Source organism: Schistocerca cancellata, chromosome 4 (assembly GCF_023864275.1).
Source record: "Schistocerca cancellata isolate TAMUIC-IGC-003103 chromosome 4, iqSchCanc2.1, whole genome shotgun sequence".
Taxonomy (NCBI): Eukaryota; Metazoa; Arthropoda; class Insecta; order Orthoptera; family Acrididae; genus Schistocerca; species Schistocerca cancellata.
In genome coordinates this window covers 28,294,034-28,307,817 of record NC_064629.1, presented here as the reverse complement: position 1 = coordinate 28,307,817, position 13,784 = coordinate 28,294,034, and the positions used below count along the sequence as shown (strand labels likewise).

The 13,784-nt window shown below is 36.2% G+C and overlaps 1 protein-coding gene across 1 annotated transcript in view; it reads right to left on the bottom strand.

Annotated features, from left to right (window-relative positions):
- Positions 1–470: 470 nt before the first annotated feature.
- LOC126185171 (homeotic protein female sterile-like) overlaps positions 471–13,784 on the bottom strand; it is a 78,104-nt gene continuing 64,790 nt past the window's right edge. The window contains exons 3-7 of the mRNA XM_049928014.1: positions 11,767–12,047; positions 8,051–8,220; positions 7,803–7,969; positions 7,104–7,712; positions 471–7,025 (exon numbers count right to left, since the gene is read on the bottom strand). Coding sequence (XP_049783971.1) covers positions 6,913–7,025; positions 7,104–7,712; positions 7,803–7,969; positions 8,051–8,220; positions 11,767–12,047 — 1,340 coding nt within the window. The 3' untranslated portion in view covers positions 471–6,912. The remainder of the gene's footprint in view (positions 7,026–7,103; positions 7,713–7,802; positions 7,970–8,050; positions 8,221–11,766; positions 12,048–13,784) is intronic.

Genomic DNA, 13,784 nt, shown 5'->3' with positions numbered 1-13,784 from the left:
ACATAGCACTTTAAAGAAGATCTTATTGTAAGAAAGTAATTTCAGTGTTTTTATTTTGACAAGGCATGCTTTAACATATTCAATTTGACACACCATTAATACCAGCACCACAACTCTCAAGAAAACATGTAGGATGTTACCCTTACTTCCAAGTTAACAAAAACCATAAAAATAATTAGGACCGAAATCTACAACATGCAATGGTCTCACCACACAGTCACATATATAGCCCAAAGCAAGATTCACCCTACCACCTACATACATGCTTGTAGATACTTTTTACCTATCCTTCATACACCTAACAAAAATTAACACACACTTCAGCCATTTATCAATTGTTAAGTAGTGGGCTGCATTTTTACTTTTAAGAAAATCTGTAAGGGGGGGAGGGAGGGAGAGAGAGAGAGAGAGAGAGAGAGAGAGAGAGAGAGAGAGAGAGAGAGTTGGGAAACTAGACACACAAAAAAATATCAATTCCATTTATAATTTTATTGAAAAAAAAGGTAATTTGTTCCAAAAGTCATACATGTATCATTTTGCTTAAATATTGGAATTTTTACCTTGCATGCTTACACTCAGCTAATATGTTTCACACATATATTTCACATAAACTGACACCAAATGGAAAAAATGAAAGTCTGACAGATGCCATTTTATAATGAGAGGATTCAATATCCTAACATGAAAATGCAATGAAATGTTTTTCCACTAACTGCAGATACTTTACACCAAGTTGGTAACATCTTATACATGAAACCTAATGACACAACAAAGCCACAAGTTTTAACGCTGAAGATAAACAGACATTTTTGCTTTGGTATCGTGTTTTCCAACCATAATAATGGACATACTAAACAACAATTTCTGCCTTGGCAGCGTCCAAGAAAAAGAAAAAAATTAAGTTGTATTCAGTAATAAAGCCAATAAGTCTCCATACATGCAATTTACATTTTATATCCAAAATAATTTTGCATTCTCTGTATTTTCAGTCAGAAATACTATTCACTAAAAATTTCTATATCTGGTTCATCCAGCCAATTTAAATTTTAAATACACGCCAACAACCTGTACAATGAAAACAAAAGAAAGCAGAGGAGGAAGTTCAATATTTAAGAACTATACATATAAACATTTAACATTTTCCGATTGCACCAAAATGAAGCTACAAGATCATCACCATCAAGGTGCTAGCAAATCTTGGCACTAGACCATATTCTGAGATTCTTCCTTGCAATGAACAAAACATTATGGACAGAGCTAAGCCTCGATGAATAAAAATGAAGCAACTCATGGATATAAGCACACATTTACAGATGAAATAAAAAAGTATGACTGTGCATTCGGAATTTCCTGTCAGTGAGTAGTGCAAATACAGTTGAAGGGTCAAGTTAACATTTGCTCATATGTGGCATTTCCCTAAAATATTTGATCAATTAATCCCATGCTTCACATACATGATACATCATTTTCCAGTTTCTACTTTCATAACTTCATGATGATCTCTAGTAGCATTTTTACAAACCATGTGCAGTTCTTCTATCTGCTTTCACTCCTAGATATCAATTATTCCGAAGGTCTTACCCACTGCAGTTACCAACTGAATACAATTATTTAAGTTATGACACTCATTTCAACTAGGAACGACATTTTATTTGCTTGGCACAAACTATCTTCTTCACATACTGTATGAAAAATTCAAATATGAACAAAAATTTTCCACTCCCACACCCACCACTGACAAGTAAAATACTGTTTTTAGGAAATACAGAAAGTTAATTTCACATTTAACTACTGGCACTCATTATTATATTGGTTATATCAATGAAGATTAATATCTGTGTACATTTCATCTGGTTCCACAAACGTCTAAACAAAAAAATATGGAAATTATTTCCATAAATCCAGCCCCACAACTGAAACAAATAATATATGAACAGTATATCTTATCTTGACAGTAAATATCATGGTGTTCATTGCTCACACAGGATAAATTTGACCTAATATCTCAGAACCACTCTCGGTACATGAGCAGCAGTAAAAAACCAGTGCCTAGAAGCAACAGACAGGAGATAATATGATGAAGTAAGAATATAAAAATAGAAAGTATCTAATTTTTGAAATGCAAACTACACCGTGAATCTGGTAACTTTCAAGCTCGTATGGCAAGCCGCCATGACAAGGCCATTGATCAAATACTGTTCCGCAAAACCTCAGTACAATTTGTACATACATCAGATGCAGAAGAAGAAATTTATTTGGTGCTTCACTTTTATTCATCTCATTTGCATGTTTCAGACACAATTTTTTTTATTATTCCTCCACAGATTCCAGCTTTTCAAATTACACATGGTACTGAAGCCATTATAATTAGCAATATACGACGAAACAGCATGACACGATTTCAGCTGTCTACAATGCTAACATACATATATTCATATTTATATATTTATATATATTTATATATATATATAATTTTTTATTTTGCACACAAAGGCTGTTATACACTACCATAGAAGAAAAAGCTGTTGGCTTATTTCAGTCACAAATTCTTAAAAATCAATAACATACACTGTGAACTAAACACATGCACAATGTCAACCGATAAGATACAACTTTCCTATGCAGAAAATTCTACAAATGCTTTAAATTTAAAAATTAATTCCACACACTGTCATGTGTCTTGATGAGCTCAATACAACAAGCAGGGGCACTATGTTATATGAAACATCTAATGTTCACTGTACAGGACCACAACAGTTTATGAAAGCTCACTATCACCTGCAGAGATCCAGATGGTGACAATAATATCCAAAAGAAAAACATATGCAGGCAAGGAGTTTTAAGTGAAGCTTTAAGATTTTTTCCCCTTTTAGTTTTATTTAACAGGGAACACCATCTTTACCTTTTCCCACTTTTACGAGCCCCATTCAACATATCCAGCAGACATGATTTTCACTACACATCATACATGTCACCAAGACATTGATATCATGCTTCAAATATGCCCATTAATCAGTTATAGTGCTAGAGATGAAAAATTCAGCTGAACCGATTTGCTTCAGATCAGCTCACCATTTCCTTCAAAGCAGAATGTTTGCTGAGCCCCAAGTAACTGCTCAAACCTTTAAGTCTCTTCCATCTAATTGGTTTGGTGCGTTCTTTTTAAACCAAATAAATAGGCATTAGTCTAACTTCATTTGCAGTTTGTGCTGCTCAAGTTTACTGAACTTTGTAGCATTCGTACAATGAGATTGTGTTCCCAAAGACAAGACAATACAATACAATACAATACAATAAAAAGTTGCACTGTTGATCCTCATGGGTTTCCACATTTGTGGACTTTACAAATTAAAAATAAGAACAATATGGCTGCAAGTGTCACATATCAACTAACAGTCCATCTACTGTACAATTACTACATATAATGTGCAAGCAAGCAAACACACACACACACACACACACACACACACACACACACACACACACAGTTCTCCAACTATCAAGATCAAGACCAATGGTCAATGTGGAAAGAAAAAAGGAAAAAAAAAAAAAAAAAAAAAAACAGAATATCTGGCAGAAAGCTATTCACTCCCAATTCACACAGCATCTCTTTAATTATGTATATATGATGAAACAAATTTTGGGATGTGCCACATTTGACCCATGACCACCCACCCCAGGATGGAAAGGGGAAGAAATCTGTCTGCAATTGAAGAATTACTCTATCATTAAAATTACACACATTTAGTTAATTAAGGTATGCCACTGTTAGCACACCAAAAGCGCATCTCATTAAAACAAACACCCAGCAAAGTAAAATGTGTACCATGGCACTGTTCTACATACACCAATAAATCCACTGTCCCATATGACAGACTACAACCACCATAGGAAGAACAACAGACAGTAAAGTACATCGAAGTATAGTTACACTTTCCAACCTGAAGTTAGAAAGCAACAAATGACACACAATACAACAAAAGAAGCCCAGTATCATCCATAATGACTGCAGGCATCAGGTCACTGTTAGCCATTTATTTATTTTTTTTTTCTGGTGGAGCTACTGAAGTACAATGTGCTATATGTTGCAGAAGTCTAATATAAATACCCATGAATTGTTAGATTTAACTAATACATCAATTATCTCTTTGTGAAGATGAACAGATCTCAACACACACCATTATCATTAAATGAATCAATTATTTTTTTTACAAACGTCTGCTTCTGATAACATGGATCACAACAATTATATACATATATGACAATATGTTGAATTAAACTACTTTAAAGACAGATAATTGGTCACCATTGTTGAAAATATTTGCCAGGGCAAAGCATATAGCAATAGAAGCTGGAGAATCAAACTTTTAGAAACCATAGTCAAGTCCACCAAGACTGGGGGGGAAAGAAAAATGTGAAAAAGCTTGAGAAGTTGGTAAACGTCGACATTGTAATTGTCGTCTCGTCCACAGTCTAAAGACTCATTTGAATGGCTCTCTATTACAGGGGCCATTAATGAAAGGCAAGTAGTCCTCCAGATTACCAAAATATAAAATTTACAAGAAAATTTATTTATAGTTTGGATAGTTTTCACTGTTTGCATTACGTTTTGTCCTGGATCTAACACTGTACATTCAATCATGAATGAAAGGGGGACACACACACACACACACACACACACACACACACGTATGTACTTCCAAAAGTTAACATTTGGTACAAATTACAAATAATACCGTATTATCTATCTTTACTATAGTTTACATGTGTTTTACTTTTACTCTGAGATTTCATGATTTATGTTTGTACATAATCTGAAGAGTGTACAGCTGTACATGAATGACATGAAGAGGAAGTGAAGTGTAATGTAAATGAACAATGAATAACTTAAAAATTAACTACACTATTTATTGATGAAAACATACAGCTTCCATATACATAATTAACCATGAGATAACTCTAAAATCTCCAAAATTATGCTATAGACACGCTGATAATCTGATTCGTGATTGCAAATTGCTGGGGCAGCCTGAGATGTAAAATGTTAAAAACTGAAAAGACTAAAATAGTAGCCAGAACGATTACAAGTTATACCATTATGCTGTCAAGCAGTTTCTTATGGTGAAGCTTGGACTAAACATGCATGTACTTAAATACCCCCAAAAATACTTAGCAGAAATGCTACTTTCTTACCCACAGAATTTGCAGGTAACACAATAGTTAACACACACGCAAACACTGAACAAAGATTTTTTTGCCATAAATGCTGTATCTGGAATTCGTCCTCTACAGCTTCCAATTATAACATTCATACACTCAGATTAATGTGCACTACTAATCACAACATAAAATCATTATGTAGTAATAATAGAATAATAACTATAATCTACCACATAGAAACACAGACAATACTCTTGGTGATTTAACTAGCTAATGGCATACTTTCCTGTTTTTCATTTTACATTTCTTTCAGTTCTTAACAAATTTCAGTGTGAAAGAAATAAACAACAAAGTCTGCTTACTACTAAGCAAGTGGTCTATTAAAAACAAGTTTTGATTACAATGTTACACTTCACTAAAATTGATATATACTTTATTTTCATTTAAATGGGCCTCACATAGATCTACACACGGCAAGAACACATGAGCTCAAACATACACAGACATATATTTCTGTATACACACATATGCAAATATTTTCAACGTCATCAGTGAAGTTGCTTTTGCTTTGTTTCAAGTCACTCTCTTGTCTTCACTAATTTTTAAGCTGCTTATAATTAAAAAGTCCAAAACACACACACACACACACACACACACACACACACACACACACACACACACACACACACAAAACCACACATATATTTATATTTATATTTATATTTATATATTTGGGTAAGGAGGGAGTATGGGCAAATTGGGGGGAGGGGAGGGGGACGCATGCACATGCGCAATACACAACCCCCCTCCCAGAAAAATCACGCGCGTGCGCGCGCACACACACACACACACACACACACACACACACACACACTTAAAATTCAACAACATGCAATTCAAACTCAGCATTGGCTGAGGAAACAGAGAGCAACTCTGTGTCAGAGCTAGCATGTGGCAACAAGTTGTTGCACCGTGGAATAAATATATGCAGTGAAAGTACAGTCACAATAAATTCTTAATTTTAGCGGTCATTGGGAAATGGTAAGGTATTTTTTGGAGCAGTTGGGAAAAATATATAGAAACAGCTGCTACTACACTAGAAAAATGTTTTACAGAAACGACATTTCTATGTAAACTCTAGTAACATAAATTTCACTGAAGAGTTAAAGCAAATCTCAACAACTGTCCATTCATATCATCTTTTTCTTTTCTACAAATATGCCATGAAACAGCAATAAGATAAAACACTGTGCAGATGATTAATGATCCCACCTTCTCCTTGGAGATATTTATCTACAAGATGCCAACAGCAGCAATTCACTTTTCAGATCCAATAAGAAACATCACAATAATCTGGGATGCAGAACACATCATGTGATACACATTCTATCCCAACTTAACGGTACAAAGTACCACAATCAAATTTGCATTTTACAAGACTTCCAAATCATCTTGTACCCTGTTCCATGTCCATCCAGTTCTCTTTCTGCCAATAACCATTACAACAGCCATAAATCATTATAATATCTGATTTAGAACAAAAGTAATAGACTCCATTAAAAAGTAAAAGATTTGTTGGGTGCAATAAAACACTTTATGTCAGGTATAAAATATTCACTTGTTACTATCAACAGGTCCATATAGTTGTGGGCTGATAAAAACACTTAGACAGAAAGATATGTTTCTCCCTGCCACATATATCCACCCTTAAGAGTTGTTAATTTGATAACGATACATCACTCACTCACTGTCTTAGGCCTTCTTGCCTGGTTTCTTTCTCTCCTTAGCATTAACCCCCCTGCGTTCACGCTCCTTTGTCCTAGTAATGGGTGAAGTCTTTGAAGGGGCAGCTCCAGCTTTAACACCTAAAAACATATAGTCAGTGCAATGAAAAACTGCCAATGTTCATTAAAAAATTCAGGTATTCACAATACCAAACTTACTTCTGGTTTTTGCAGACCTTGTTGGAATAGAGGTTTCAGCTGAATCTGTTTTTTTAGTTGGTGTAGTTTTGATGTTCTTTTTTTCTGTAGTCACTTTTGTAGCTGTAGATGAGCTCTTTTTAGATTTGTTGCTCGATTCACTTTTCTCAGTTTTCTTTTTAGCACTATTTCGCTTCTCACGTGCATTATCACGCTCTGGTTTCTTTGATCCCTCCTTGTCCTTAGCCTTAGGTTTTTCCTTTGAAGGAGGTTTTGCTTTCCCAGTTTTCTTGGTGGGTTTTGACTTACGAGCTGTCTTAGCTGGAGGTTCACCACTCTCAGCATCAGCAGCTGATGTGCTTGGTCCTCCTTCAGTCCCAGCAGAAGTTCTTTTCTTTGACACTCGCTTCTTCGAATTCCTCTTTTTCTTTAACTGAGCTTCATCTTTATATAATGATAAATCAAGACCATCAGGATGTTCTTCAGTCACAGAAGGCTTCTCCACTCCCTTCTCAAATTGTAGTGCACGTGTCAATATGTTTTCAGTACGTGACCTCTCTCCATTGGGAAGCTCGTATTTATTTTTGTCCACTTTCTTCAAATCCAAATTAGTAAGTATACAGTCAAAATCTGAAATACATTTCATGAATTTTAAAAATGTTAATAAGGAGAAAGTCCTTACACAGATCTGAAATTATAAAAAGGACATTAAGTGTTTACCTGTAGCATCATAGAAGTCAGGAATGTACACATTGGAGTCTTTTTCCTTTGGCTCTTGTTCTGACAACCAACGTATACGAATACGAGGACTGCTTCTATAAATGTTTTGGAGAGTTTGGCACACAAAAAAACCTCCTTCTGTATTTCGTACAGCTAAAAACTCATTCCTAGAGGTAAAAGAAAAGAATACCTTTCACTTTCTATCATGCACCATCAAAACATTCATTCTGATACAACTGTACACTTACTTGTAAAAGACAATGAGTCTGTCATCTGGTGACTTCATCAATGTCTTTAGTTTGGAAATGTACTGCAGTTCTGGTAATGGAGCCTGGTAAGGTTGTGTCCTGGTACGAACACGTTTTGACTTGCGCTCCTCACCGGTGTCTTTTGCATCAGATTTACCTGCCTCATTGGGCTGAACAGAAATGAAGAGTATGTGAATAAAAAAAAGAGCAAAAATTTTCATATAATCTGTACAAAAAATTGGTTAACTAGATATTTTTGTAGGCTCAAATTTACACACACACACACACACACACACACACACACACACACACACACACACACTGGGGAGGGAGCAGCCATTTTACGCTGCACTCAGTTAAGATATGAAGACCCCAAAGCAATGTGTGACTGATAAAGCACACCTGCAATTACTAAAATTTTAATCAAGAACATAATTGACATAAGTAACATGTAACAAGGAGAGAAGGGAGCATCACAGAGGAAAACATGGAACAGTGTAAAAAAACAGATTTTTTTTGTGGAAATTGCACAAACATTGAAGTATCTTCAAACTACTAACTTGTGATAAAGAGTACAAGACGAACTGTTGGGGAAGCAGCACAGGAGGAATACAAAGGTACAATAGTCACAGTCATTTGAAAGAAGCTTCATCTATAACTACATCTACACTCTGTGAAGCAATGAAGTGCATTGCAGTAGGTGCGTGCCATTGTACCAGTTAAGAGAGTTCTTTCCCATTCTATTCACATATGAAAAATGGGAAGGACTGTTTAAATACCTCCATGTGTGCTGTAATTAACCTAACATTGTGATCAAATTCACTACAGGAGCGATGTACAGGTTTGCGATACATTCCTAGAATCGTTATTTAAAACTTGTTTTTAAACTCTGTAAGTAGGCTTTCTTGGGATATGTCATGTCTATCTTCACAAGTCTGCCAATTCTGTCTCTTCAGTATTTCTGCGACACACCCCAATGTATCAAACATGTGACCATTCGTGCTGCCCTTCTCTGTATTTGTTCAATGTCCCCTGTTACTTCTATCTGTACGGGTCCCATACACTTCAGCAGTATTCCAGAATGGGCCCCACACGTTATTTGTAAGCAATCTCCTTCATAGACTGATTGCATTTCCCCAGTAGTCTAACACTAAAATTGAAATCTGCCACCTGTTTAACCCACTGAGCCTATGTGATCATCCCATTTTATATCCCCTACAAAGCATTACACCGAGGTACTTATACGAGTTAACCAATTACAATTGAGGCTCATTAATATTATAGTTGAAGAATATTACTTTTTTTTCTTTTTGTATTGTGAAGTGTAAAATTTTACATTTCTGAACATTTGAAGCAAGTCAGAAATCTTACAAACAACTGACTGAATATTTTTGCAGCTTGTTACAGACAGTACTTCATTACATATACTTTTATCTGCAAAAAGTCTGAGGTTACTATTAACCCTTTGACTGCCACAGATAAGACACACTGCATTCCTTGTCAAGTGTGGCTTTGTTGTCGCTGTACTAGTTGTCTAATACAGTTACCTGTGCTGAAAGATGGTGTTCCGACCACTATGAAATACTTATCATCCAACTTTAAGAAAACTATTTGGGGAAAAATTTCATGTTTGCACATCTTACAGTCTCATATCTTCACTCGATAAAGGACTGAATGTCATAGTTACTGTGCTGAATCAAATTAAGTAAGGCACCGCAAGAAATTTCAGAGTGTTTGTAGAGGTAAAAAGGCATTGTGGAAACTGTGTATAGTTGATTTTAGCTCGTACATAGCTGTCTATGAAATGTACATAACATATTGAGATTTTAGTTAAAATTTAGAGCAGAATGATAACTCATTTCGTTCTCAAGTTATTAGTTTTTATACCTGGCATGCAACACCAATTCTCTCCCTACGCTTGGGGAATCATGTGGTCATAATTATTGTCATATATCAAACAGTTCGAGACATCGAAACAAGGTTTCTTGCAAACCATAGTACATAATGAGGCACGTATTTTGAATGATAAATACTCCAAACACTTATTCATCAAAATATGGAGGTAAATTGTCCGCAGCAGTGAGAGGGTCAGCACATGTAAATAGTGCATAAAGAAAACCCAGAGCCCCACACAAACATTTTCTCAGCACCTGGGGAGCAGTGAAGCACAACACATTAACTCATCCACAGCAGTCCAAGGGTTAATATTGTCAGCAAGATCATAAATATGCAACATGAACAGCAAGGGTGTAAAAAAAAAAAAAAAAAAAAAAACTTCCCTGGGGCACTCCCACAGTTACCTATACATCTACTGACTATCCATCCAATATAACTAGCAGCATCCTCTGTATAAAAAATCCTCCACCCAGACACAAATTTTGTTCGATATACCATATCATACTTTTGATAATATGCACAGATGCATTACTGGGTGAAATACTTTACGTGAATCCAAAACTATTGAGTCTACTTGATTGGCTTCAATTATGCATTCAGTAAGTCATGTGAAAACTACAAGATGAACTTTATACGAGCGAGCACAGAGAAGGTCATTCTATTCAAAATACTTCATTATCGAAGTCAGAATATGTTCTAAGATTCTAGTACAAATCTATGTCATGGATACTGGACGGCAGTTTGGAGGTCACTTCTGCTACCCTTTTTGTACGCAGGTGTGACCTTTGCTTTCTTCCAACTACTGAGTGCAGTTTTTTTGTTAGAGGTAGATATGATATAGTTAAAAGAAGGACTAACACAGCTGCAATTTCTTTACAGAATCTGATAGGAATTCCATCAAGCCCTGGAGCTTTTTTCAGTTCTGGCGATTTCAGCTATTTCTCAGTGCCACTGATACTAATACTTATTTCACTCATCTTTTCAGTGATACAAGGATTAAAATGGGGAAATTCTCCCCAGTTTTCCTTTGTAAAGAAACATTTTACAATTAAGCATTTCTGCTTTTTCCTTGCTACACTTAATTTCAGTTCTGATTTCACCTGCAACTGACTGGGTGCTAACTATGGTGCCACTAACAGCCCTTACATACAAGCAGAATTTCTTTGGATTTTGTGAAAGGTCATTTGACATTATTTTGCTACAGTAGTCACTGAAGGCTTCACACATTGCTCTCTTAAAAATCAGATACGTGACATTCAGCATCTCTCCCTATTTATCCCCCCCCCCCCCCCCCCCATTTTGTTTTACACCTACTATGCAGTAATTTGTTTCTTCCGAAATTTATTTACAGTGGCTGTAAATATGAATTTATTGTGAACTGTTCTACTTGGTAGATATCTATTTAGTGCTTGTTTTTTAACTTGAGCCATAGTTTCTCCAAGTGCTTATGCCATATGCTGAAAGTTTCAAGTTCCTCATTGAGATATCACACTGCAGGTTCCCCCCCCCAGTTTGCTAAACATACAATACTACGACATTAACTCTGTTGTTGATTTGTTATGTAACCTAAGCTGACACTAAGTGATATACCAACATTTAGAAGAAAATGACAGTATTAATAGTTGCCCCAACTTAGAATTAACAATATTTTCCTCCCAATGCTCACTACAGTTATTGACGTATGGAACATTATTTCACTTAAAATAATTTAAAGGTTTTAACACAAATACTAATCAAATGCAAAGGTAACAGTGTCCTCAAGAACTGGGTCAGAAAAGTGTGAAAGAATGAGTGAATGAATAAATAAATAGTTAACCCACCTTTGTCTCACGTTTTCTTTTGCTGCTTCTTGGAGGCGTCGCAACTTTAAATTCAGATTTTGGACCATCAGCCCGAGATTTTGATGAATCACTTCTTGAAGAGGGCCCTGCTATCTGATTATCAGAGGTTGACGGACCAGCACTGGGCATATCAGCATTTGAATCAGCTCCAGAACCTCCAACAACGTTGTCTTCTGTCTCAGCAATTTGTGCCACTTCTGTAACAGCACTTGATGCATCTGGTTTTGTAGTCTCTGTCTCTTCTTTCTTAGCATCAGAACCTAGAGAAACAGTGGTTTCACTGCTATAATGTCTACTGACACATGAAAAAAATACAGTGCATGCTTTACTTCTGAAGATAAAGTGTGACAGATGAGCACAATTCAGTCTCTCAAATAACTAGCTACAACTTCTCCAGGGAACAGAGCCTCATCATAACATTGACAACGCAGGTGGATGTTTGTGTGTTCACATGAAGCCGAGGACTATGCTGTCGGTATCATAGCCACTGGCAGGCTCAAGATGGCAGGTCTCAGCTGATGAAACTGACAAAGTGTGCCCATAACACCCCATTCTTCATACACCCCTTTCCGTAGGGCTTCCCAAATTTCCTGCATACCCAACCTAAGATGTGATGCTATCAATGTTGACTGGTGTGTGGCAAATGTGTTGTGAAAGACACCTCAGGGGTACCTGGTGATATCCCTGAGTAAGTAGCCTTACACCATAGTGGGGTGCCACTGGTGCCAACCTGATGTCCCCAATTCTTGTGGGACTGAAAGAAGAACACTGACAACTCAAGAACTGAAGAACTTGATATCTAAAATATCTTAACATTGGACAAAGAAAGTCTTCCTAAAGATAAACTAGATGGAATGAAATGGCATTGAGCATAAGACTTAGGGTGGGGTGGGGGGGATGGGGAGGATGGGGAGGGGGACTGTTTCAAGGCAAAAGGAGTAACAGACCCAAGCCTCCTATCACTGAGAACAAGGGAGCGTCTGGTACTCTTAAATCACAGGATAATTGGATCTAGTAAATGCCAAGGCAAGAAATAGGGAAACAGACCTATGATGCTACAGTCTCGGTTTTTAAGACAGTAGTTGTCCAACAGGTACATCCACCTCACAGCAGTAGCATGTAGTTCAGGTGGCTCTCTGAAAAGATTGCATAGAGGGGGGAGGGGGGGGGGTGTAAATCTAGGCCTCAAATTTAGAAGGATCTACCCGGATTAAGGTGCTCTAATTTGTCTGTATGTCTGTAAGGCGATGGGAACAGTGGCTGGGCTTTAGGAGATGGAGCCAAGGCATCTCTCTGGGAGGAGGTGAAACTGCTTGTTGAAATGTAATACCTCATTTTTCACATGATTTCAAAGATAGTTTGGATTGCGTGAGTAACTGTTACGTCATTAGGTACAACTCCTAAGTAATTTCATCTTTTTATCATCATTTTTGACAACCTCGCGTCAAAGTACTCATTAATTATTACATCCATCCATTGGTAGGAGCCTGTACTGTTAATTTGTTTACTTCCAATTAGGGCTTTTCAGTTATGAACAAGCGAGTAACAAAAGAGATATCAAATATACTGTAATTTAATTGTTTGACACTTTTAACAACTCTGCTTATCTTACTGTCAGCTTGCTGTGCTATTGGCTATCATCATCTAATTCCCTAATAATTACTGTAATTTATAAAAGAAAACCCGATTAACAATGTAAACAAAGTGTTTATTTGGGCTGCAGCATTATATATTTAAATTCTGTTTACATTAAAAAATAATTTACTCTTATTTGAAACAGGAAACAAGGTATGGATATCTGGGACAACACAGTTTCCGTGTAATTAACAAAAATGTAATCATCATTGTCTATTTACATCACTTCACTTATTTTTCTATGAAAACAAGAGACAGGCAATCATGTTTGTATCACATTCCATGCATTTCAACTGTAACCACCAGATAGTAAAATTTTTTGTAACCATTAAACTTCTGTAGTTTTAATTTGCAAATTTACT